A 26,344-nucleotide genomic window follows, 5' to 3' on the forward strand; every position below is an offset into this window, starting at 1 on the left:
TACACAAAGTTTTTAATTTTATTTTTTCTTCTCTGGTTGGAGACTCATCTTGTAACATGCATGCATTTCAAAACAGTAACAGTGTCTCAAACTGCTCCTAGCAAACAGACAAGCACAGAGGACTGAAAATTCCTATTTAAAAAACAGCAGTGAAAAAAAAACAACCCTAGAATGCTTTTTTCTTTTTTTTTTTTTTCCTTTTTAAATAATAGTTTTAAACTTAATTTATTCACATTTTTGTCAGTTGCACTGATTAGCCCTGTCCACCCCTGTGACCTGTGTGTGACACAACTCCAGCTGAGCAGCGATGCCAGAGGCTGGAGGGAGCTGAACCTGCTGCCCTGGGTGAGCAGCAGTTGGTTCCCCCAGCTTTGCCATCGCTGTGACACAAAGAGACTCACTTCAAAGAGCAAGGAAAAACCAGTAGAGGCTGGTGGGGATACTGGAGAAGGGCTCTGCAGGTGTAGGGGTTTGGTGGGTTCACTTGGAACGGGGTGGGGGGAGAGGGCAGCTGTTTGGGGTGGGTTTAAGGCCGATCTGCCTGGAGATCGGTGCTGCAGAGGGAGTGAGGACACACACACAACACACAAACACACACTCTGGGTGCTGAAGGGGCTGTGTCACCCCTGGGGGCACAGCTGGGACCTGGGGCAGCTCCCAGGGAGGCACCTGTGGAGGCTGGTGACAGGCGCAGGGCTGGGAGGCACCGGTTGGGGAGGGGGGGGGATGCTGAGACCCAACCCCTGCCAAACAGGGGCTGGAGCCACAGCACCCCCTCCCCCTGTGCCTCTGCTGGGCCCCTCACTGCTGAGGAGGAGCCAGTTCAGAACCAGTATCCTCTGGGCTGGGAGCACAGCCTCACCAGTGCAGGAGGGCTGCAGGCACCTGCGACCCCAGCAGCTCTCCCTGGGATGAGGTCACTGGGAGAAGGGGGGGAGAGCAGAGCGAAGGATCCCACTGCTCCCTGCCCCTGAGAAGCCAACTGCTGACACCCCTCTCACACCCAGCCAGGACCAGGGGGGTGCTGGTACCAAAGGGTGGGTGCTGTGGTACCCCCAGAACTCAGGGCTCCTGGCAAAGGGTGACCCAGTGTTCTCCAGCTGTTCTCCACTGGGGCAGAACAGCACCCAGAGTGTGGCTCTGCCAACCCTCTCCCACTCTTCCTTGGGCTGCAGCAGCTCTCTCAGGAGGGAGGACACCAGTTCTGGGGTCAAAGGAGGTTTTAGTTCCCAAATTTGGACAGGTGAGGCCTGATTTCAGCATGAGAGACCCTCAGCACAGGCAGGAGTAGGGACCTTGCCCCTCACTTCTCCAACTCCCCCTGTCTTTGGGCACTGGTGCCACCACACACTAAATTGGGGGGTGGGTTTTTTTTTGGTCTGTTTGAAACTCAAACTGACCAAAGAATTTGCCCCACAATTCCCAGAACAATCCTGTGCCCTAAACCAGGATCCCAGCAACCTGCCCCCCTCCTCCTGCACCTCTCTGAGCTGAGGGGAGGGTGGGGGGGGGGGTTCAGTCTAACCCCACCTCAGTGTGAAGTGTCCCACAGGGGTAACATGCTACAGACAGAAACAGCTACATTCAGCAAACTAGAACTAAACTCACACCAGAGACAAGACAACAAACTACCACAAGCAGTTGTAAAACCAGGATTTGAAAGGGCTGGATTTGTCCTTTTAAATACTTGAGTTAAAAATTAAAAAAAAAAAAAAAAGACCTAAAACAAGATTAAAAATTAAAAAAAAACAAAATAAAACCAAAAGAAAAAAAAGTCCCTTTTAAAAACAAATCAAATATTTGCAGCTTCACTTCTTATTCTGGTAAGAAAAATACTGTCTAGGAACAAAAATGAGCATTTTTAACATCATGCTACCTCTGAGAATGTAAACAATATACAAAAATGCTGATGTTAAGCAGAAGGTCCATACCTGGGGGATAGATCATGGATTAACACACACAGGGTGGCAACTGGGCACAAGGGGCAGGACTGGGGAAGGGGCTGGAGTGAGGGGGAGTTTCTGGGATCACTTGAGCCAGTTTCATTCTAGCAGGAGTTAGTCTGGAGTAAGATGATAGTTAGTGGCTCCTCAGCCCTTCCTAAAGCTGGCTGCAGGATCTCCCTGTGCTTTAGTTTCAACCCTCTGTGTGAAACTCAGTGAATGAGACTCTTGCTCCCAGCTTCACCCTTCTACTGCCCCTGGGCTGGTTTGTGTCTCATTGCAGGGGGTCTGTCTGCAGCTCACCTACTTCATTTCCTCCTCATCCTCCCCACACACACCCACCCACCCACCCCCTTTTTTTCTGGTCTCTTTTTTGATTATTTTTAATGCTAAACCCCACCATTTGAGGATGAACCAGCTGAAAAAGGTACAAGCTGGTGTCCCAGGAGGAGAGCAGCAAACTTACCAGGCCAAAAGTTGCAGATTCAATGCAGAGGGGTTTGGATTTTTTTTAAAACTGTCAGGAATAAAAAGTGATTGGTATTTAATTGCTAACCCATGGTAAACTTAAGTGCTTCTTGTTTAAGAGAAAAGCAACTGAGATAATGCCCACAAAACGAAGCTGGTTGGTGATACCCACTAAACCCTCCCTTGGTTTTAAGGTTATTCTCATAGCTGCATTTGTTTTGTGGCTTTTCCAGCTACACATCTTAAGACATAAGACTCTTCAGCCTCCCAGACAAGGGTGTGTTACCCACCCCCACCTCCCACATCACACAGGACAGGGACTGGGCTCCAGTGGCAGAAGGAATCTGTCCCATGTCACAGGGAATGAATAAAAAGCTTCATATCCCACCACGAGCCCTGGGTTTGGGGGTTGATTTCTTGCAGACTCTATTTACAGTGCACTCTTGGGGGCTGAAACTTTGCCCCCCACCTTTTTTTTTTTTGTCCCCTTCAAAGTTGAGACCTGTGGGATTCACATCACAAATGGGGGTGTGAACATAAAAACAAACCCACCCCCCCTCTCCCCAGCCCACATTCTGAATGCAGATCAGAGCTAGCATCAGTCTAGGGAAATCCCCAGGGTGTGAGGAGCACCAGTTATCTCTCCAAAAGGACCAAATTCCACACAGCAAACTGTTACAGCACAGGACAGACATTCCCAACAGCTTATTCCCCAAACAAAGGCATATGTGAGAAGAGTTTTCAAGGCAGATTAAAAGCAACATGGTTCAACTGCAAAGAGGTTTTGTTCAACACACTAAATCCTGCTGGGAAAAAGAAAAAAGGGAATTATAAAAAGAACCCCAAAAAGATCTGTAAGTGTTGGATAGCAGAGCTACTGAAACCCAAAGCAAGGCTGACAAGCTTGGCTGTGAGAAATCTTACAAGCACTCTGGAGACAAACCAGGAGGTTACTGAGTCACAGGAATCAGTCCCAATTCCTTAAGGGTTGGGGGGGGAAATGATCTGGAGTGAGTGTTCGAAGGTTTCCACCCCTCAACTGTCCCTCTAGAGAGGGGTGTGGAGCAGAGAAGAGTAAAAACAAATCAGAGCTCAAGTCCTGAGTCCTCTTGAGCAGGGAAGTTGCTCCACAGTCCCAGCTCCCAGCGAGTCCAGTTCCTCGGTGTGCAAAGTCACGTTGCCACTTCACAACTAAACCAATTAAGCCAAGAACCTCCTGTCAGGAAAGGAGTTCAAGTACCTGTTGCAGATGGGGCAGGTAAGGAAGACTGAACATCAGCTGGATGAACACTGGCAGAACTGTGATGTGAAGCTGTGACCTAAGAGACACGGCAGCTCCTGCCTAAGGTGCCACAGGGGACACCTTGGGTAGTCAAACACTATCTCCTTCCTCCTCTCTACAGGCACAAAAATGCCTTTTCCTTTTGAATTTTGAACCTTTTAAAAGGCAATCTGCAAGGCTGGCCAACTGAAAGCATAACGGGGCCGAGCACACTGTCATCTGAGGTGGTTCAATGCCTCCACTACTTCTCACACTGTTTCAGGTTCTAGAAGTTCCATCTCTTGATGCCATCATCTTTGGTAGATGTTCATTTCCCTCATCTTTCTTGTAAATCCAAGTGCAGTTACAAACAAAAAAAAAGTGGGTGTTTGTCACTTAAATTAACCAAAAAACAAATATAAAGTGTCCCAGTCTGAATTTACCTACAGTTCAGCGACTCCTCCTGATCAGAGTAATACTTTCCATCCTTGAAATGGGGAGCTATTTTCCTTCCAATTCCTACACCAAGAGGGAAATAAAAGGGCTCTTATGTCTTTGTGGTAAAGACAGTCCAAGAATAATAATAATAACAATAAAAAGAAAGTAGTAGTGTGTGGAATCAGGCACTGCTTCACTCCCACTGACCGTGATCTAGAGGGACCCCTCTAATCCAGTGCCACGTGTCACATCCCTGGGGAGGGGATTCTCTGGATCAGAGAGGAGAGGAAATGTCATTAGAAAGAGCAGTGCTGACAGAATGCACTTTGCTTGGTTTAAAAAGCCCTCAAAAGCTGTGTCTGGGCACTTCTGTAACGTAAAAACCCACTTTGCCACCTGGGTCAAGTGGGCTGGTGGAGGGTGCACCTAGAATGAAGTATTCTCTGAAGTCACACAGTGTCACACTCACCCTCCCACACTCACACACGCTCACACACACCCCACATGCTGCTACAGTGTCTGTTGTAGTGTCACAGGCTGTTCTCTGTTCAGAAGTAGCCCCTCCTCTCTTCCTTTCTGGCTGGAGGCTGGAGAGCACTATGTCAGGATGTTGGAGATGAATTCGTTGAAGCGTTTGGAGTACTGCTCTGGGTTCACTGTGGAGATCTCTGCCCCAGCCTGCAAGGCAGAGAGAGAGACACAAGTCACACCACACCTTCCTCCCAAGGGCAGAGCCCCAGAGCCCACAGCACCCAGAGGAGGAGGGAGGGAGGAAGGACAGCAGGGAGCCAGCACGCCAGCACAGCCTGTCTCTGCCAGGAAAGACCCAAACCAGCTTGCAAGTTCTAGGAAAAGAAACCCCAACAACATCTGGAGAGGTGTAGAGACCCCAAAGGAACCTGGTTTTAGCTCCAGCTGGATCTCCTGCACACCAGTGCCTCACAGGATTGGGTTTGTTGAGAGGGGATTTGGAAGGAGAGTGAAAAGGTCCCTGTCCCTGAAACATGGGCTGGATTTCAAGCCCTTTTGGGGAGTTCAGGACCCCTGCCAGGGAACAGGACTGGCCCCAGGAGAGGGGCAGGTTAACCTGTCACCCTGCAGCCAGTTCTTTCCTGCTCTGGGAGGCTGTTGGTGCCACAGCAGGGGAACTGTTTACACCCCTAACTGGGATGTAAATACCAATCACCTCCAAACAACCAGACAGTGGGAGGAGACCATGAGGGAAGAGCTGTTCCTGGGCACAGGATTTCCATGCTGGTAGAAAAATCAGTGTCAGGAGACATCCCACATGCACAGGCAGGCAGAGCAGAAGCCCCCAAGCCCCCCCTCCCTGTGGGCTGCAGGCTCCTACCCCATGTTTCACTGTTTTGGCAGCATGTGCAGCTTTCTTCTTCGCATCGTAGGGTGTCAGGATGTCTATGATGGCCATGAAGTACACCTCCTTCCTGGGGGCACCTGCCAAGGCAAGAGAGCTGCTAGCACAGCCTGAGCTGTGAGCAAAGCCCAGCTGCACCCCCCCCCTCCTGCCAAAATACAGGGCAGCTCTGCTTTGATGCCACCAGCAGACAAAGCAAGGCAGCTGGAGGCTGGAGAACGGCAGGGAAAGAGCACACCAGAGGTTCACATGCTCTCTGAACACGCCACTCCTCTCCAAGCATCACTTCTTCCTGGCCAGGAAAGCCAAGGGCATCCTGGCTTGTGTCAGACCCAGCGTGGCCAGTAGGTCTGGGGAGGGGATTGTGCCCCTGGACAGGGCACTGGGGAGGCTGCACCTCAAGTGCTGGGTCCAGTTCTGGGCTCCTCAGCATCAGAAGGACATTGGGGTCCTGGAGCGAGTCCAGAGAAGGGCAAAGAGGCTGGGGAAGGGGCTGGAGGGCAAATCCTCTGAGGAGCAGCTGAGGGAGCTGGGGGTGTTGAGCCTGGAGAAGAGGAGGCTGAGGGGAGACCTTCTCCCCACCTCCCCTGCCCTGCCAGGAGGGTGCAGAGAGGTGGGGGATGGTCTCTCCAGCCAGGGGACAGGAGATGGGACAAGGGGCAATGGGCTCAAGCTGCCCCAGGGCAGGGGCAGAGCAGATGGGAGGGACAAGTTCTTCCCTGGCAGAGTTGTGGGGCTGCCCAGGGAGGGGCTGAGTCCCCAGCCCTGGGGGTGTTTAACAGAGGGGAGATGAGGTGCTCAGGGCTCTGGTTCAGCACAGGATGGGAATAGTTGGACTGGATGATCTCAAAGGGCTTTTCCACCCTGTGGTTCTGTGATTCTGCCTGTTCAGAGTCCCACCACCCACCACACCAGCACAGCAGAAACACTCAGCAGAGTCTCTCTCGCTCTCTGTGGACAGTCCTCCCGCTCCCATTCAGCCCAGTAAGACCACAGGACACCCCCTCTGCCCTCCAGCCCCCCTTTCCAGGGTGCAGTCTCCCCTGGCACACTCACTTTCGTGGCTCTTCATGGCATAGACATCGACTGAGGGGTCGAACTCCCCCGGCCCGAAGAAGCGGGGGTAGTTGAGGAGGTTGCCGGGGCTGTCGGGGGGGGTCCCGTAGGAGGAGATGGGGTTCCCTCCCAGCCCATCGTTCTCACACTCCTCATCCTCGGCCCGATCCTCCACCTCCATCTCCTCCTGCTCTGCTCGGTCAACGTCGTGGATCCCAACCAACAAGCTGTAATCCATGATCTTCAGCTGAGCTAGGAACTGGGAGAAAGGCAGGGTTAGAGCTGGAGCAGCTCCCCGTGGAGAGGGGCTGGGGGAGCTGGGCTGGGGCAGCCTGGAGAGGAGAAGCTGTGGGGGGACCTCACTGCAGCCCCCCAGTCCCTGAAGGGAGCAGAGGAACAGGAGGGGAATCAGCTTGTTCAAGGGCAGAGGCTGGCAGGACAAGGGGCTGGAGTGAAGCTGGAGGAGGGAAGGGGGAGAGGAGAGACTGGGGGGAAGTTCTGTCCAGAGAGAGTGGTGAGGGGCTGGAAGGGGCTGCCCAGAGAGGGGGTGGGTGCCCCGTCCCTGGGGGTGTTCCAGGCCAGGTTGGCTGGGGCCCTGGGCAACCCTGTGTAGCTCCAGGCCTGGAGGTTGGTGTCCCTGCCTGTGGCAGGGGGTTGCAGCTCTGTGACCCTTGGGGTCCCTCCCAACCCAGGCTGTTCTATCTTTCTATGATTCTCTGAATGAGAACAGCAACATCCCAGTGGGCTCAGAAAGCCTCAGTCCTTCCCTGCCAGCACCTCCCTGAACAGAAAGGGCTGTAGTGAGAGTTAAACCCTTACTGGACTCTAGAGAACCTCCACCAGCTCTATTCCCACTGCCAGCAGCATCACCCTGGCTGTAATTGCTTGACTGCTCCAGGAGCAACACTCTTTGCAGTCCCTGCTGCACCCCAGTGCAGTGAGGATCCAGTTAGAGGATCCAGTTAGAGGATCCAGTGACCAGCTGTCCCCTGGGAAACTCTACCTCCACATCCCGCTTCAGCTTCTCCAGGAAGTTCTTCTTACTCTCCTCTCCAACATGCAGCTTCTGCCCCTCATTCAAGAAGTCGTTGTCCTTGAATGTTGGTAGATCCTTGGCCTGCAACAAAAAGCCTGTGTCAGATTCTCCAGAGCCCTGCTTGCTGGGGGAGGGCTGGTACTCTGATCCCTCAGCAATACACTGAGTGTTGGGGCTGCACCAGGATCTTTGGCCTCTTTACAAGGGGAAGTGGCTCATCCTGACCACTGAGTATGAGAACAGCATCAGGCAGAGCAGAGAATCCACGTGCTGAGCTGCACCTGAGGGAAAGCTGAAGTGAAAACACAGAACAACTCGACTTTACAGGCTGCTGGGAAGATGTGCTGCAGGCTGGACAGCTGGGCTCCAGCAAGAGAGGGGCCAACCAGCTCCCAGAGTAGAAGGGAAATGTGTTTTGTTGGCTTCTGACTGCAGGGGGAAAGGCTTGGAACAAATGCTTCTCTCCCTAAACACCTGAGGATAAAACAAACCCACTGCTTTCTGAGGAATCTGCTTGGAGCAGCCCCTGGGGATTGCTGAGGGATATGGGAGGACACACAACCCCTCTGTGGAACTGGGAATGAAAGTGTTTTGATCTTAGGAGGATATATGAGGCATCTACTGTGAATGGTCTGAGACAAACTGCATCAGGGAGTACAAGCTGGGGCCACTTGGACAGGATGGCACCAGAGTATCTGGTGTAAATGGGAGTTCCTTGGCTCAGGGCAGAGATCTAACTTCAGGCCAGGCTGGAGTAGGCTTACTCTGCAGTCCCACACCCGAGTATCCCATGTGTGTGTGCAGAACACAGTGTTGTGATGCCAACAGGGCTGTTCCCAGCAGCACCACAGTCCAAGTTCTGCAGGATTCTTGGCTGTGTGATGGCACCAGAACCCAAACCTACAAACTGAGAGAGATCAGGATCTGAGAGGAGCTGCTGTGGTTTATACAGCATCTGCTGCAAGAGCCAACTGCTGTCCTGACTCAGCTTGGTACACAGGGAGCACTACAGAAACCCTTTCATGAAGAGACCATGGCACTAATGTGGGTTTGGTACTTGTGGGACTGTCCCCCAGGAAGTTCCCCCCACTCCTGGTACTGTCAGTGTACCAGAGCAGGGAAAACCAGCACCAGACCTGCACCAGACCTGCACCATCACTTCCCAAGCAGTTACTGGGCACAGGCTGACAGGGGGGCCAGAAACAAGATATCCCTCAGGGCCCATTTAACACCCCCTCCCTCAATACCCCTTTGGAAAAGGGAAGTCAGTGGGATCCCATCTGCTTCCAAGCACCACAAGGAAGGACAGGCTGGCAGGAGGGGTCCATACCTTCTCTTTGTCACTTGCTTCCCTGGATACTGTTGAGCCCTGAGAAGAGAATGAAGAGAAGAGCGTGGCTGCACCATGTGGCATGTTCCCAAAGAGCTGGCACCACTGAATTCCTCCATGCAGAGAAACAACACCAGTGTTTGTAGTATCAGTGCTCAGCCCCTCTTTCATGCCTGAGACAGACTTACAGGCCTCCCTGGTGTCTGTAGGTCTGTCTCAGGCATGAGAGGGATGGGGTCACTGGGGTGGAGGAACAGAACAACACTTGAGCCTCAAGTGAAGCCCCATCCAAAGCTCCCAAAACCCAACACCTGAATGGAAAGCACAGCCCAGGACCTCACCAAGTAGGTTTTACACAGCCCAACACCCAGCTGCCTGGAGAAGGAGCTCAGCTCCATCACCCCAGACACCCCAGACACCCACCTTGAGGTCGTACTTGCGGTGCACAGTCAGCCTGTGGCTGAACACGTTGCGGGTGACCACCATGTAGGTCTCCACTCCATCCACTGTGAGCCGGTACATGCCCAGGAACTGGGGCAGCAGGGTGTTCCCATGGCACTCCACAATGAACTGGAGGAGAGGGGGCAAGGGGAAGGGCAGAGACAGACAGTCACACAAAGCCCATGGCTGACTGAACAGGGGGCTCAGCAGGAAGCCCACAGTGCAGCCCCCAGTCCCAGCCACTGGTGTGGAAGGACAGGAGACTGGCAAAGGGCTCCCAGGGTCTCAAGAGAAGCAGGTTAAGGCATCATAAGCAGAGACAGAGCATCCCATGGTGTGTGCAGGGCCAGCCTGCTGGAAGGGGTTAGGGGTGTGTGTGGCTGTCATGTCCCAGTGGGGTGAGCCTGTTGCTGGCACTGCCTGACCTCACTGCTCGTGGTGATGGGATTGTGTCTCAAAGTAAGGAGCAGATGGACTGGCTGGTAACGGGGAGCAGGGTAGAACATCTCCAGCTGACCCACTCTGCCCCCCTCCCCCTTCCCTGCTGCATGTAGAGGGCTGGAGCAGCTCCCCTATGGAGAGAGGCTGAGGGAGCTGGGCTGGGTCAGCCTGGAGAAGAGAAGCTGTGGGGGGACCTCACTGTAGCCTCCCAGTCCCTGAAGGGAGCAGAGGAACAGGAGGGGAATCAGCTTGTTAAAGGGCAGAGACTGGCAGGACAAGGGGGATGGAGTGAAGCTGGAGGAGGGAAGGGGGAGAGGAGAGATTGGGGGGAAGTTCTGTCCAGAGAGAGTGGTGAGGGGCTGGAAGGGGCTGCCCAGAGAGGGGGTGGGTGCCCCATCCCTGGGGCTGTTCAAGGCCAGGTTGGCTGGGGCCCTGGGCAACCTTGTGTAGCTCCAGGACTGGAGGTTGGTGTCCCTGCCTGTGGCAGGGGGTTGGAGCTCTGGGACCCTTGGGGTCCCTCCCAGCCCACCCCAGTCTGGGATTCTGTGATGTAACTCTGCTCACTGGCCCTTCTGGAAAGTCTAATTCAAAGGCCTGAACGAGGAGTGTGTTCACTGCTCTCAGGTACCAGCAATCCACAGTTCACAGATGTAGGAACAGGGTGAGCTGTGAGGGGGCTCAGCACTCCAAAGGAACAGGCAGCTGTGCCCAAACTGCCTCTCAGATGCTAAGGAACCCTGTTTCCTTCTGCACAAGCGACTGGCCAGCCCTGCGAGGTTGCACACCGTGACCCCAAGCTCCAGTTCCCCAGCAAACCACAAGAGGCTCCCTAAGGCGTTTGCCACCTCCCCTCCCCAGGGTTTCAGACTCACCATACCTGGTGGTACTTCTTTAGGATGTTGTGCATCTCTGCTACGTCCTCGCTGGACACGGCCTTGATGACAAACCTCCTGTCGTAGGTGGTGAGGAAGCGGGCGCCGCAGCGGCCCTGGCTGTCGCTGTTCACCGGGGCGCTGCGAGTCACCGAGTTCTGGGGGGAGACAGTCACAGGGTCACAGAGCTGCAGGGGTGGGGAGGGACCCCCAAAGCCCATGGGGTCACACCCCCTATCACAGCAGGGTCCTTAGGACAGGTCACACAGGTCGGTGTCCAGACGGGGCTGGAATCTCTCCAGTCCCAGGGCTCCCTCACCCTCACTGGGGAAAAGTCCTTCACAGAACCACAAGGTTGGAAAAGCCCCTTAAGATCATCCAGTCCAACCATTCCCATCTTGTTTGAACCCTGGGATGTGATGGCTCTGCCCAGCCCACAAGGGACTGGGAGGACAGGATGCTCTGCAGTGGTCCTGAGCCTGTGCTGGCACCAGGGCAGCAGCGCTGTGCTGCAGCTCAGGATGCAGGAGCCCTTTTCCCATCAGGCTTCAGAGTACTTGGGTTGGGAAGAGGTGGGTTCACTGGCACTGGGTGATGCTTTTTTCCCTCTTAGTCCCAGAATCACAGGGTGGAAAAGCCCTTTAAGATCACCCAGCCCAACCATTCCCATCCTGTGCTAAACCAGAGCCCTGAGCACCTCATCTCCCCTCTGTTAAACACCCCCAGGGCTGGGGACTCAGCCCCTCCCTGGGCAGCCTGTGCCACAGCCCCACAACTCTGCCAGGGAAGAACTTGTCCCTCCCATCTGCTCTGCCCCTGCCCTGGGGCAGCTTGAGCCCATTGCCCCTTGTCCCATCTCCTGTCCCCTGGCTGCAGAGACCACCCCCCACCTCTCTGCACCCTCCTGGCAGAGCAGGGGAGGTGGGGAGAAGGTCTCCCCTCAGCCTCCTCTCCCTGGCACAAGAGCTGGGGAGAGCTGAGAGATGCACCCTGAAACACCAGGGTGCTGACATGGGAAGTGGTCTTTAGCTCAAGGTAGGGGTGTCTCTCAGTGTTCCAGGGCTGGACAATGCATTTTGTGATGTGTTTGCGTTGTGCTCTCTCCCTCAGCAGACAGCAGAGGGAGCCTGCTCTTCTTCAGCCTGCTGAGAAAGAGGGATCTACCCTGTCAGGCTGCAAGGGAGCCCAGAGGTTTCCTTTCAGAATGAAGCATTTAAAGCTGTTAAAACTTTAATGAAGCAGGGGAAAAACTCTCCTCCTGCCAACAGCTTTAGAAACCGTTCAGGAAAATAAAGGCAAACAAAAGAAAAAACCCCTTTGGTTCCTGCTGAAACTCCCCCCTGCTTCTCACTGACATTTGCAGATCAGGCTGTGCCACAGGGTTTAATCACCCCTCACCTCCAAACCACAGAGCTTCTCTTCTAGAGGAGATGGGAAGCACAAATCCTGACCACATACAGATATTATTACCAAATTCACAGCCCTCCAGGTGATTTTGATCCCTTCCTGCACTCCCACCTCTTCCACAGCTGGGGTGTTTCTCACCCTGGCTCGATTCCTACTCAAGCCATCCCATTTTCCCCCACCTCAGTGGATGTTCTCAGCTTTCTTTTCTAGCTGGACACTTTTAAAGAGCCAAATGGCTTCACCCCAGAGATGGCCAAAGTCATCCTTCAGAGCAACAGGTAAAGCACAAGTGATTAACCTGAGCACCAGCAAGGCCTGTGCAGAGCACCCAGAGTGCCTGGGAACGGGCAGCAGAGCACCCAGAGTGCCTGGGAACAGACAGCAGAGCACCCAGAGTGCCTGGGAACAGACAGCAGAGCACCCAGAGTGCCTGGGAATGGGCAGCAGAGCACCCAGAGTGCCTGGGAACGGGCAGCAGAGCACCCAGTGTGCCTGAGAATGGGCAACAGAGCAGGCTGGGCCCTGGCAGCTGGGAGAGATGCATCTCAGTTACCAAAGAAACCCTGAACACCATTCCTTGGTATCCTGAGAGGTCTCTCCCTTCCCACAGAGGCCCCAGCACCTCTCCTCCTGGCCTGGGAACACAGGGTGGGATGCAGGTGCCACATTTCTGCTCCTTGTCCCACAGCACATGAGCCCAGCAGCTGGATCCAGTGGCTCCTGTGTCTCCTCAGCCTGATGAGCTGTGCAGCAGGGGTAAGAAATGGGATCTCTCCATTACATTAACCCTGAGAGAGGGTGAGCTCTGGCAGTAACCCAGGTGTCACCAGGGGGAACTCTGACATGCTGGAGTGCACACACACACACTGTCAGAAGGAAGCACTCTGGTGGGGTTAGCAGGAACAGCTCTGCTCCCATCTCCCCTTCCCACACTGAAGGGAGCAGGGCTGGGAAGCAAAGGAGGGAGGGAGCAAGCAGCTGCCAGCACTCCCCCAGCACTATCTCTCTGTGCTGCTGGCTTCCAGGGAGTATTGCAGCTGGTGCCCTGGACCAGTGAGTGCTGGCCTGTGGCCAGCCTCTATCAGCAGCAGCAGAGTGCCAGGGAGCCAGGGTTTAATTACCTAACACCCTGCCTGCTAAAGGCCACGCAGCTATCAAAGCCTCCCTCCTCCAGCACTGGCTTTCCCCTCACTTCAGAGGTCTCCACACATCCTAAGAGCTGTGTGTGGCAGCTGTGACATCTCTCTCACTGGATTCAAGCCCAGCAGGATTAATACAAGAGTCTGTCTCTCCCCTCTAAGCCAAGCCCAAGTCTGGGCTTAGGGAACACGACCCAAAGCAGCCACCACTTTGACAGACCCAATCCAAGAGCATCAGGCACAGGCACTCAGCTAAAGCAGCACCCCAGTCTGTGAGAACACACCAGCCTCCTTTTTCCTTGCAGATGTTCTGCACCAGACCATTGTCATCCTCCAGCTCCTGCCTGGCTGCAACCATCTGCTGCCTCACCACCTTCCCCTGCTGCCCAGTGCCTGGCACAGGGAGATCTCCTCCACTGCTGGGGGCTCTCAGGGTTGTGGTGAAACCATCCAACCCATGATTGGAAACCCACAAAACCTGACCACACAAGACTGCTGAGATGACAGTTTCTCTGCCAGTGTGGTGATTCTGTCCCAGGGAAAGGGGCTGGGGTGGGCAGAGGAGGGGACAGCTGGTACCTGGTAGTCTTGGTCGTCGATCCCGAATCTCTCCCGGAGGTTCCTGAACACCAGTGGACAATATTCCTTGAACTTGAAGCGACTGGGCAGGTTCTCCCTAGGGCAAAGCAGAGCAGATACCCTTGTGCAGTGATCAGCTTGGGAAATCAAGCTCAATTATCCTCCCACTTCACTGCTAAACCCCCTCCCAGGATGCCCCAAGCCCCCTCCTACCTACAAGGAGCCCTGTTCTGGGATGTTCACCCTCACCAGGTTAAGTGTTTCTCTGGATCATCTGCTCAGAGGAACACTGTAGGACCCAGGTTTTGACTACCCAGCTCTTTGGATGAGGATGTCTGTCTGTCTTACAGAACAATCTCCCCTCTCACAAGCCCAGATCTGCCAGAACCATTTCTCTCTCCCCTCCTCCTTTGTTGCTCTGTGCTGCTCAGCACCACAGCTGCCCCCTGCAACACCCTGTTACTGTCTGAGATGAAGAGCTGGAGGGAAAAAAGGGGTTGGGGGGAGGGGGGAGGGCTGTGATTTCAGCTCAGATCACTTGTGCATCAGAAGAAATGAGCCAAAGCCTCTCACCCAGAGCCCAAAGGACAGGGGGTGAGTCAGCTCCAGTCTGGCATGTTCCAGACCCACAGCTCAGCACAGCCAACAACAGGCAGCGTTCCCCAGGGCTGAGGGATGCTGCACCCACTCCCCACCTGGGGTCTTGTTCTGCCCAGTGGGAGGAAGCAGAGAGGGTGCTCCTGCCTGGCCACAGGGATCCTGTCAGCTCATTCTCAATGAGAACCCTCTGCACTAAGAGGTGGGGAAAGGAGAGGAGGGAGGAGCAGCTCCTGCACACTGTAGGTGCCAGAGAAGACAAACTTTTGAATCACACTCCCACTCTCCAGAGCTGATCCCTGGGAAACTGAGTGAAAATGAAGCATTCATCAGGGAGCAGCAGATCTACACACAGAGCCAGGGTGGGGAACACAGCTCTGAGCACCAGTCACAGGCCTGGCTTTGAAAGGGCTTCCAAAACCAGAGCTTTTGGGAAAAGGAGAAAGGGGTAACTCCAAACAAAGCCTGTGGGACAGGGCAGCTTCATGGCTGCCTCCTGTGAGCAGCATCAATGGGACAGGCAAGCTAGCAGGTCAGGGAGAGCAAACTCCTGCCTCTCCTCTATGGTCTTGGGATTTGGCTTCTGCAGGTCAGGCTGGGGCCTGGCAGGAGTCAGGAGACAATCCTGGGCCAGGTCTGTGCTTCACTGAGGCTGGCAGCGAGCTCCAGGCCCAGGGCTTTGGACAAGTTACCATAGATCACAGAATCCCAGACTGGGCTGGGCTGGGAGGGACCCCAAGACTCACAGAGCTCCAACCCCCTGCCACAGGCAGGGACACCAACCTCCAGGCCTGGAGCTACACAAGGGTGCCCAGGGCCCCAGCCAACCTGGCCTTGAACACCCCCAGGGATGGGGAACCCACCCCCTCTCTGGGCAGCCCCTTCCAGCCCCTCACCACTCTCTCTGCACAGAACTTCCCCCCAATCTCTCCTCTCCCCCTTCCCTCCTCCAGCTTCACTCCATCCCCTTGTCCTGCCAGTCTCTGCCCTTTAACAAGCCCATTCCCCTCCTGTTCCTCTGCTCCCTTCAGGGACTGGGGGGCTGCAGTGAGGTCCCCCCACAGCTTCTCTTCTCCAGGCTGACCCAGCCCAGCTCCCTCAGCCTCTCTCCATGGGGAGCTGCTCCAGCCCTCTGAGCATCCCCGTGGCTCCTCTGACCCCTCTCCACCAGCCCCACATCTTCCTTGTGTTGGGACCTTGTCCACAGGACTCACCAGTGCAGAGCAGAGAGGGACAATCCCCTCAGGAGCTCTGAAGCACTGTCTGCTACCCAGTGCAGTGAGCATCTCCATGTCAAGTAGCTTTGGGTTTGTGTAACTCCCCTTCTGAGCTTTGCCTGAGCAGATGTCTCACCACTCAGAGGATGGAACCCAAACCACAAACAGCCTCTCAGCCTCTGGAGTGGCCCAGGCAGGGCACAGCCGTGGGGCACGTGTCCACCCACCCACCCTCCCCTTGCTCAGGCATTACAACAGGGAGCAAACCAAAAGGCCCTTCTAGAGATCTACAGACAAGCTGGGAAGCCCCTACTTACTTGTTGAATAGATGGTTGTCCACCTTGATCTTGCTGTAGGCTTTGAAGTCATCAGGCATCAACATGACGGGCACGGGGACGTTGCTGAGCTCGTTGATCTGGGGAGAGGAGAGACACTCACCACACCAGCCCCACTGCCCAGCACCCCAGGACCTGCTTCTGAAGCCACCCAACCCCCTGGACCTTCAGAGCAGCTTTGCTGTGCTGCAGCAGCCTGCACAACACAGGGGTTATGAGCCCCAGAAGCATCTCATTCAATCAGGGTGATGAGTTCTCCTCCCTGACCAGCCTCAGCTCTGCCATCCCTTCACCTTCCACTGACACAAGACACAGCTTAAGAGCTGAGACAAACCTCCCAGAGCAAGAAACAGCAGGTTGTAGGTGTTAAATACACCTCTGGCACGATAGGAAGGGCTGTGTCAGCCCCTTTCCTAAGTAGTCCTCACAACTGGAGCTGACCAAGGGCTTCAGCACAGGCAGAACAGGCTGTGGGCAGCTCTGGTGCAGCACAGCCCAGCTCCCCTCTGGCAGCAGTTTCTGTGCCTGCTATCTCATCTCCTGTTGCTCTTATCCCACCTTCTCTGAAGGGATGAGTCACTCCACTAGATTGTTTTTGCTCCTGAGTCATGTGTGGCAGCCAGGGGAACACAGGGAAGCAGAAGAATGAACCTTCAGCTACTACTGTGGAGCCAGGCTGATGCTGCAGCCCCCAGCAGTGGAAGCAGAAATAGTAAAAAACCCAGAAATGACAATAAACCCCCCCCCCTCTGGCCTCTTGTGTGGCCATGGATGAGCCTGAGCACTGCAAGGATGTGCCAGTGTTTGAGGGAGGGTCAAGAGGCTGCGTGTTTCTCAGCTGCCCTGTCTGAGGCTGGTCCCAGGAAGGAACCACCCCAGTCCCACCCCACTGAGCTCCAGGGACAGGCTGGGCTGAGGAAGCAGTTTCATCACCACCCCACTCCTGTGGGTGCTGTGCCAAGCAGGTAACGCTGCAGAGGAGGGGGCAGACTCAGAAGGTTGGGAAAGACCTTTAAAGATCCTCAAGTCTAACCAGAAACCATCAAGTCCAACCATGAGAGACCAGGCTGGCAGCAGCAGGGTTTGGTGAGGAGTCAGCTCACAGTCTGTGCCCAGCACCACGTCCCAGGCAGGTCCCAGCACCCTGGGAACACACACAGGGTCTCCCTGCTGAGCAGGAGCTGGGGATAAGCTCCAGGAAACAGGCTCCAGCTCTGGGATTCCCCAGAGCACCAGGACACGCAGCACCAGCCCAAAGAGCTGCTGCCAACAGCTCCTCCAAGGGGGTTGGAGGGGAAGGGAAGCCTGAGGCTGCTCTGCAGCGGGGTCTGTGGCACAGTCCAACCCCAGAAGGAGCAGGGAGGCTGAGCAGTGAGCTCTCTAACCCCCCCAGCCAGCCTCTGAGGGGGCAGGGGTATGTTTCACACCCTTTTTCCATCGTTACCAGTGAAAAAAAAAACAGGTTTAACCAACGTCAGACTGGGAAGAGAGAGACACACACACACCCTGCAAAGAGAGAGAGGGAGAGAGGACTATTTTCAGCCACAGGCATCCCACACAACAGGGAAGGGGAAAGCTCTGCTGAGAGCAGGGAGGCTGCTCTTCAAAGCCCTGCCCTGTGTCTGCTGGGGAGCAGCACTGAGGAGCCCTGAGCAGCCCCACGGAGCGCTCGGGGATGGAGGGATGGAGGGAGGGAGGGAGGGAGGGATAATGGAGGGATGGAGGGAGGGATGGATGGAGGGATGGATGGAGGGATGGATGGAGGGAGGGAGGGAGGGAGGGAGGGAGGGAGGGAGGGAGGGAGGGAGGGAGGGAGGGAGGGAGGGAGGGAGGGATGGAGGGAGGGATGGAGGGATGGATGGAGGGATGGAGCTGCACACCCTGCACAGATGGATGGATAATGTCAGGCACCCCCACCAGCTGTTAGCACAATGGGGAGGGGTCCCAAGAACCCCCCTGGCTTCAGCTAAAGGCTCAGCCCTGCACAGAGGAGCTCAGGTGAGGAAGGGATCTCCCAAATCCCAGAGCCCAGCTCCCAGCTGCTGTCTCCAAGAGCCCCAAGCAGCAATTTCCCTCCAAGGGGAAGAGAAAACAGCTGCATGAAGGCAGAGGTGCTGCCTCCAGCCACTCCCCATCGCTGCCTGACAGGAGGGGAAGCCCAGCAGCACTTCTCCTTCCACATGCCTGTTCCCAGCCCTCTCCTCAGCAGTGGGGAAGGCACAAACAAGCTGTTACCAGCTCCTTCCAGAGAGGAGGAAGCAGCTGATGGCTGAGAGGGAACAGGGAGTTGGAGATTTGTCTCCTCCCTGCCCAGAAAGCCAGGCCCTCACCAGCAGAGTGAGGTGTCAGGATGCTTCTGGATGTCCTCAGTTCTGCCACAGCAGAAGCCTCAGATGTTGGACCTGCTGCAAGGCTCCTGCCTGGCAGAAACGGTGTGTGAGGGCACCCCAGCTCATGGGAAAGATGCCCCCACTCTTCCCAAGAGAAAACAAGCTGGAAAAATCCCTCCCCCACACACACAGCTTTTCCCTCTCCCAGCTGCACACAGCAGAGCCTTCTGGATGCTTTGGGGCTCTGGAGGAGATGGGGAGGAGTGAGAGCTTTGTGCTGGGGACCAGAATCACTCAGCATCCTACAGGGAGAGGAATGAAAAGCCCTCCCATTGCCAGGGGAAAAGGACATCCCAAACCCTCCCTAGCAGGATCCTCAGCACCCAGTGCCCTCTCCTAAGGGTTATCAGGCCAGCTCCTGCAGCCTGGTGCCCAGGGAAAGCCTAGGAAGCCTTTGCCCAAAGGGAAGCAGGGGGACAGCCCCTCTCTCCTCTGCTTATCAGGGTGGAATCTGAGCAGCAGCAACGTGACCAAGGCCTGGCACATGTTTGCTCCCCAGGGAGAGGCGTGGAGCAGGGGATTATATATAGCAGAGTGTGTGTGTGTGTCTCTAGTTGTGCTACAGAAGGCAAGGTCACAGCAAGGTGCCCAGCAATGAGGTGCCCAGACCCCTCTGTCTCCCACAAAGAGATGGCACCCAGCTCTAGAAAGCTTGTCTGGAGCTCTGGGGATGGAAGGAGATGGTGAGGGATAGACCTTCAACTCTTCAAAGCCACAACTGCCACCCTCCTCCTCCTCCTCCTCCCTTGGCCTGAGGAACAAGCAGCTCAGCTCTGCTGCCTCTCCAAGCCTCCAGCTTTCCCCTTCCCCTCCAGAAGTGGCCAGGCCCTTCATCTCCCCTCAGCAAAACCCATTTCTACCTACACTGCTGAGGAGTTTCCAGCCACCCCTGGCTTGGGAGGGCTGGAGAAACACCACCTCCCCTCCCTCTGCTGAGCCTGGAATCCACTGGAATCCTCCAGCAGCACCAGCCACAAGGATCTGGGTTTATCTCCAGCTGATCACTCCTCTTCCCCACCAAAGCCAGTTCCTTTCCAAGAGACACATCAATACTCAGTGTCATCCAGGGACAGCTGGTGGCACCAAGAGGGCCAGGCAGAATCCTGTTTCCAAACCTGACTGCAGGCTCAGAGTGGCAATTACCATTAGGAAATTGATGGGGAAACGCAGCTTGTTTACTAACAGGGTCCAGATGATGGAGCCTGTGAGGCTCCTCTCCAGGACTCCTTACAACAGGAATTTGCTTAGGAAAAAGAGAAAGACTTTGTTCCTCTCCAAGCCTTTAAAATCAGGCATCTCTGAGCCCTCTGTGAGCCTTAGTTAAACTTTAGAACCCTCTGGGGAAGCAGGGAAAAGGACACATAGAACAATCACTCTGACTGGAGTGGAGATGGACCCACATGTGCAGGGAAGCTCTGCTGCTGCTTCACACAGCCAAACAACTGGGGGGAAAAAAAACCCCAGTGTTTTCCATGAATTAGAGCATGATTAATCAGCTCCCAGGCTGACAAACCCCCGTGTGATGCTGGGGAAGGGGGGGTCTGGTGTGATTTGTATCAGAGCTCTGGGGATGCTGGTGTGTGGAGAGGCAGCAGTGAGCCCGGGAGAGCCACGGGCACCCTGGCTGGTGTCAGACCCAGTGTGACCAGTGGGTCTGGGGAGGGGATTGTGCCCCTGTGCTGGGCACTGGGGAGGCTGCACCTCAAGTGCTGGGTCCAGTTCTGGGCTCCTCAGCATCAGAAGGACATTGGGGTCCTGGAGCCAGTCCAGAGAAGGGCAACCAGGCTGGGGAAGGGGCTGGAGGGCAAATCCTCTGAGGAGCAGCTGAGGGAGCTGGGGGTGTTGAGCCTGGAGAAGAGGAGGCTGAGGGGAGACCTTCTCCCCACCTCCCCTGCCCTGCCAGGAGGGTGCAGAGAGGTGGGCGATGGTCTCTGCAGCCAGGGGACAGGAGATGGGACAAGGGGCAATGGGCTCAAGCTGCCCCAGGGCAGGGGCAGAGCAGATGGGAGGGACAAGTTCTTCCCTGGCAGAGTTGTGGGGCTGTGGCACAGGCTGCCCAGGGAGGGGCTGAGTCCCCAGCCCTGGGGGTGTTGAACAGAGGGGAGATGAGGTGCTCAGGGAGCTGGGTCAGCACAGGATGGGAATGGTTGGACTGGGTGATCTTAAAGGGCTTTTCCACCCTGTGATTCTGGGACTAAGAGGGAAAAAAGCATCACCCAGTGCCAGTGAACCCACCCTTTCCCAACCCAAGTACTCTGAAGCCTGATGGGAAAAGGGCTCCTGCATCCTGAGCTGCAGCACAGCGCTGCTGCCCTGGTGCCAGCACATGCTCAGGACCACTGCAGAGCATCCTGTCCTCCCAGTCCCTTGTGGGCTGGGCAGAGCCATCACATCCCAGGGTTCAAACAAGAGCTGAGGCACTGACAGGTTACAGGACCTACCCATGGTCAGCAGAGCCCCCTTTTCCTCACTGACTTTCCCAGGAACCCAACAAGGCTGCTGGGATCCCAATTTTAACAGGGTGAGAAGGTTCAGAGCTCATTACCAGGGACTGTCACAGCCCTGTGCTCTCCTGAGCTCCATCAGACCCACAGCACAGTGAGAGCTGGAAAGGACAAACCCAGGCTGTGCACCCTGTGCCAGCACCAATTTAGGGGGCTTCACCATCTGAGAGGTGGCAGATGCTGCTCTGGCTGGAATGAGCATGGCAACCTCCCCAAAAAACCCCCCACTGCAGGGAAGGGAGGGGGGGGAGTGTGCTGCAACCCCCAATCTTCACTGGAATACTGAAGAGCCCTGTGCTGGCACCTCTCCTCGAGGGGCTGGTGCTGGGGGGGGCTCTGGAGGCTGCCCTGGGTGAGATCCACACAGCCCGCAGACCCCACCTCAGCACAAATGGCATCTGTTTGTGTCCCCCCCCCCCGCCTTGCCAAGGGCCACAGAGCACCCAGGATCCTGTCAGGATCCACCTCAGGGAGCATCAGCACAGCCTGGACCAGCTCGACTGTTCAGCTGAGGAGCAGCAATGGGAGTCACCCCCCCAGCAGCCCCCAGACTCGCTGGGATCCCAGTGCCTTCTATAATCAGCACCTTACAACCGTTTCTATGGTTTCCAGAGCATCACACCACACTGCTGCGCTCATCCTGCCTTCCAGAACCATCCCAACTTGCTGGAGAGCTCCCTGCACCCACCTCCAGCCAGGGCAAGGAGTGAAGGTGCCCATCACCCACAGCCAGGAGCTGCAGCTCCTCTCCCAGTGTGACAGCAGCAGCCACCAGCAGCGCTGCCCCCAGGAACCATCCCCACAGCCCCTGGTTTTCCATCTGCCCCCAGAAAGCTCAAGACATCAGCAGTGACCCTCTGGCTCCTCTTGTCTCTCCCATCTGAGCGAGTTCTCCTCCCTCCTCTGCAGTTTCCCAGCTCCACACACAGTTGCTGGACAAACACCCACCCACGTTTGGGCCTCCCAGCAGCCACAGCCCCACCCTGACCCCCACTCACTTGGCTGGGGACCACCAGGACAGCCAAGACCCAGCTCACCGTTCACACTCAGAACTGGGGTTCCAGGAACCAGTCCCTGTTCTTGGTGTGCTCCCATCACTGCTCCTGATGCTCTCCAGACCCAGCACTGCCTGTATTCACAACCAGCTGCTAACAAGCTTGTTTAAACACCAGGCAGGGCCGAGCTGCTGCCAGACTCAGTTAATGGACTCAAGGGGATTTCTTCAGCCAACAGAAATGGTGGGTTGCATAAAATGGTTGTTTTGTTGGATTTGTCCATTAAAAAGTTCATCCCCAATGCAAGTATTTTTGACAGGATCCTTCTGGCACAGCCTCCTGGTTGGGCTGATAGGCATTTTCTCCCCCCCTCCTACATCAGGGTTCTCAAGGCAGGGCTCCACAGGCACAGCCAAGGGATTCACCCCTCCTTGGAAAACCACCAGCCAGAAGCTAAACCATCGAACACCACCACCCCCCCCTCAAAAAAAGATCTCTAACAAAGCCCACAGATAGTCCTGAAAAGCCTCCTCAAGCAGCCAGAACCATCTGCTGGAGGTACAGGGACAATTCCCCTGCACATGTACCCAGGGCACCAGCCCCCCAAACACAGGCCAGGGTGAGCAGCTGCTCCTGTGTGGAGCAAACAACAGGCACCTCAGCTCGCAGCCACAGCGGCCACCGACCCCCCTCAGGCACCCACAGAGACACACTGACCCCCTCTCAAACCCTCCACAGGGCTACTGACCCCCTCAGGGCCTCACAGGGCCACACTGACCCCCCCTCAGACCCCCCACAGGGCTACTGACCCCCCTTAGGCCCCCACAGAGCCACACTGACCCCCCCCTCAGGCCCCCACAGGGCTACTGACCCCCTCAGGGCCTCACAGAGCCACAATGACCCCCCCTCAAGCCCCCACAGGGCCAATGACCCCCTCAGGGCCTCACAGGGCCACAATGACCCCCCCTCAAGCCCCCACAGGGCCAATGACCCCCCCAGGGCCTCACAGGGCCACACTGACCCCCCCTCAGGCCCCCACAGACCCCCCCTGACACACATGGGGCCACCGACCCCCTCGGACACTCACAGGGCTACTGACCCCCTTGGCACCCACAGGGTCACCAACCTCCTCAGGCCTTCACAGGCCCAGCTACCCCCTCAGGCCCTCACAGAGCCACACAGACCCCCCCTCAGGCCCCCACAGGGCCACACAGACCCCCCCTCAGGCCCCCACAGGGCCACCGACCCCCTTAGGGCCTCACAGGGCCACCAACCCCCCTCACCCAAACACCAGCTTCAAGATCAGCGGCAAGGAGGTGGAGGAGAAGGAGCCAGCAAGAGCCTGTTGGGAAACACAGGATGTGCCCAAGGCTGAGGAGGTCCCAGCTGGACCCTTCTCCCCCCTTCCCAGCCCCTCAGGATTCCACCCTCCTCCCTGGCAGCCACTCCTGAACCTGCACCCAACACAACCCCCTGCCCAGGCTGGAGCTGTGCCCCTGCCTTCCTCCCTTCCCCTTCGTATCTCACAGCTCCCCAAGTCATCCTCACCCAGCGCCTAAGGAAGCTGCCAGGTTCCTGTACCCAGCCAGCTCAGAAAAGGAGAAAAAAAGGGGGGAAAAAAGAGGAAAAAAAGAAGAAAAAAGGGGAAAAAAGGGGGAAAAAGGGGGGAAAAAGGGGGGAAAAAGGGGGGAAAAAGGGGGGAAAAAGGGGGGAAAAAGGGGGGAAAAAGGGGGGAAAAAGGGGGGAAAAAGGGGGGAAAAAAGGGGGGAAAAAGGGGGGAAAAAGGGGGGAAAAAGGGGGGGAAAAAGGGGGGAAAAAGGGGGGAAAAAGGGGGGAAAAAGGGGGGAAAAAGGGGGGAAAAAGGGGGGAAAAAGGGGGGAAAAAGGGGGGAAAAAAAAGGAAAGAAAAAAAAAGCCCAGCTAATTGCCACCAAGCAACAACTGTCCCCAAGAGGCCACAAATGAAACTCAGAAGAATCCCACTAATTTCCATTTCTTCAGAGCTCCTAATAGCACCACTGATCAAAGGCTGATTAAATTCATTATCCTGCTTCCTGGGCAAGGCTCTGAGCTGGGAGCACTCAGAACATCCTTTGACTGAGGAAGGCAGCTCCGTGTTGAACTACATTTGGAAGCTTTCACTCCATCAGCAGGCAAGCTAGAAATATAATGCTATTTTTTTTCCTCTTGGTTGTGTTATTTGCTTCTGGGGAAGAAAAAAAAAAGCCCCTAAAAACCAACTAAATCCCTTTCACTCTCTAGGAAGGATCCATTAATCCACTGGAAGAGTGTCTGAGCCCTGGAAGTGTATTAATTTAGGAAGGGGTGAGGATTCTGACTGCTCTGACCACCCAAACACCCTCCCTAGAGCAGGATCTGGGAGAGCACAGTGGTGAATCAATCCCTCCCTTCCACTATGAGGTTTGTGTCTGGCCTCCTAGAGAAGTTTCCAGAGAAAGATGTAAAGAGGTTCCTGGGAAGCTCCAAAGGAGGTGGATGAGAGAGGCATTTCCAGGGGACCCTCTCCCAGCTGCCTCCCAAGGCTGGTGCCAACCACTGCCCAGGGACACACACAATCCTGGGGGAAACACGTGGCCTGGGGTCTGGTAGCTGAATCCTCAAGCCAGAGGGAGATGAGGTTGGGCAGATGGGGCCAGAAAGACCCTCCTGTGTTTCCCGATGGAGAAGAGACATGGATCATCCCCTCCCCATGCAGCCACCGAGTGTGGGGGGGCTCTGGGCTGTGACACACAGGAGTCCCCTCGTGTAATGGGGGCACTGGGAGCACCCGGAGTGAGACAGCCAGGGGCTGTGATGGGGACCGTGCCCTGAGCATCCCCAGGGTGCCAGACCGGGGGTGTGTGCCAGGGCCACAGCACCCTACACAAAGGGACCCCACCAAAACGGCACCGCTGCCCCTGGGCAACACCGGGGAGGGTGTCAGGGAAGGGGGGTGAGGGCAGGTACCCCCTGGCAAAGGGCCGGGGAAGCTACAGCCGCGGCGGGCAGGAGGCAGGGGGTGTGTGGGGGAGACACCCTCATCCAGGGGGGACCCAAACGGGGCCGATGTGGGGAAGGAGCCCCAACCCCGGCAGAGAGGCACCGCCGGGGACACGGACAGGGCAGGGCAGGGCAGGGCGGGCACCCCCCGGGGCAGGGTGTCCGGGATGGGAATCCAGGGGAGGACTCGGACGAGGGGCTGGGTGCCCGCGGAAGGGGAGGCTGCGATTCGGGGAGGAGGTGGGGGGGGTGTGTGTGTATAGGGGGGGTGGGGAGGCAGAGCCCGAGGCGAGGGCGAGGGGGTTCTGCTCTGAGGGGGCGGGGAGGGAGAGAGGGGAAGGGCCCGGCCTGAGGGGGGTGAGGGACCGGTGTGAGGGGCCGGGGAGGGCCCGGGGGGTGAGGGCCCGGTGTGAGGGGGTGAGGGACCGGAGGGAGGGTCCGGGGAGGGCCCGGGGGGGGGAGGACCCGGCCTGAGGGGCTGGGGAGGGCCCGGGGGGGGGAGGGCCCGGTGTGAGGGGCTGGGGAGGGCCCGGGGGGGGAGGGTCCGGCCTGAGGGGCTGGGAAGGACCCAGGGGGGGAGGGTCCGGCCTGAGGGGGTGAGGGCCCGGCGGGAGGGTCCGGGCAGTGCCCGGGGAGGGGGGGGGGGGGCGCGGGGCCCGGGGGGGGTGTCCGCGCTCACCGTGTGGTTGGCCCCCCACATGAGGACGCTGAGCAGCGGCTCCGAGGCCCGGAACAGCTTCACCTTCTGGCACACGAAGTGTTTCTTCTTGGTCTTGGTCTTGCTGGCGCTGAGGGCCGAGCCCAAGGCCGCTCCGCCGCCGCCCCCCGCCGCCGAGCCCCCCGCGCAGTTCGAGGCCATGGCGGACCCGGACCGGCAGCCGGACCGAACCCCCTCCCTCGGGCTGCCCCCCCACCCCCTCCTCCCCCCCTACCAGCGCCTCCGCATGGTTCCGCCCGGTCCGGCACACGCCCCCCCACCCCCACCCCCCCTCCCTCCCCTCCCTCAGTGGTACCGCCCGCCCCTGTCAGCTCCTGCCCCTTGGTCCGGCCCGGCCCGTTAGCTGCCCCCGCTCCGTCCCCCCCCTCGGCGCTGCCGCGGTGGTTCCGTCCCCGCCTCCCCCTTCTCCCCCCACCCCCCACCCCGCCCCCGCGGTGGTTCGTTCCACCGCCGAGGAGGAGCCGCCCCCGCCGCCGGCCGAGCCCGCTCCGGCCCCGCTCTGAGGAGGCGCCAAGATGGCGGAAGGCTGAGGAGGTGGGGAGCGGGAGGTACCACGCCGTCGCCGAGGAGGGGGAACCTGGGATGGTAAGGAACGGCAGCGCGGCCTCAGCCGCTGGCTCCCCCCGCCACAACCCGCGGCAGGGACGGGAGGAACCGCGGCAGGGCTCGGGCTGAGAGATGGAACAACGGGAAGAGCCGGAGGGGGGGAGACGGGAAAGAAAGCGACCGCCCCTCCTCTTCGTCCCGGAGATGGTCTCGCCCAATTGGCGTGACGTTCCCGCCCAGGCCACGCCCTGCCCGGA

At 57.0% G+C, this 26,344-nt stretch overlaps 1 protein-coding gene across 2 annotated transcripts; it reads right to left on the minus strand.

The window, feature by feature from the left end:
• Positions 1 to 25,693, minus strand: PIP4K2B (phosphatidylinositol-5-phosphate 4-kinase type 2 beta). 2 transcript variants are annotated; one of them, XR_014617859.1, is made up of 11 exons: positions 25,503 to 25,693; positions 15,918 to 16,015; positions 13,787 to 13,883; positions 10,667 to 10,819; positions 9,331 to 9,477; positions 8,908 to 8,946; positions 7,545 to 7,658; positions 6,542 to 6,800; positions 5,462 to 5,565; positions 4,120 to 4,788; positions 1 to 2,460 (listed from the first exon to the last, which is right to left on the minus strand). XR_014617859.1 is itself a non-coding variant. In XM_084275679.1 (10 exons), exons 1-10 carry the CDS (start codon positions 25,680 to 25,682, stop codon positions 4,708 to 4,710), a joined length of 1,272 nt encoding a protein of 423 aa, XP_084131805.1. In that variant the 5' UTR covers positions 25,683 to 25,693; the 3' UTR covers positions 1 to 4,707. The 2 variants fall into 2 exon arrangements, 1 of the variants encoding a protein (XP_084131805.1); XM_084275679.1 differs by having other exon boundaries at positions 1 to 4,788.
• Between the last annotated feature and the right edge of the window lie 651 nt (positions 25,694 to 26,344).

This window comes from Gallinula chloropus (assembly GCF_964237585.1).
Source record: "Gallinula chloropus genome assembly, chromosome: 26".
NCBI lineage: Eukaryota > Metazoa > Chordata > Aves > Gruiformes > Rallidae > Gallinula > Gallinula chloropus.

Coding starts and splice junctions, on each gene's coding strand:
- PIP4K2B (XM_084275679.1), bottom strand. CDS start 25,682: ATGGCCTCGAACTGCGCGGGGGGCTCGGCGGCGGGGGGCGGCGGCGGA. Junction 10,820..13,786: donor TCGACGACCAAGACTACCAG/GTACCAGCTGTC, acceptor GTCTCCCCCCAG/AACTCGGTGACTCGCAGCGC. Junction 6,801..7,544: donor AGCTGAAGCGGGATGTGGAG/GTAGAGTTTCCC, acceptor CCTTTCTCCCAG/TTCCTAGCTCAGCTGAAGAT.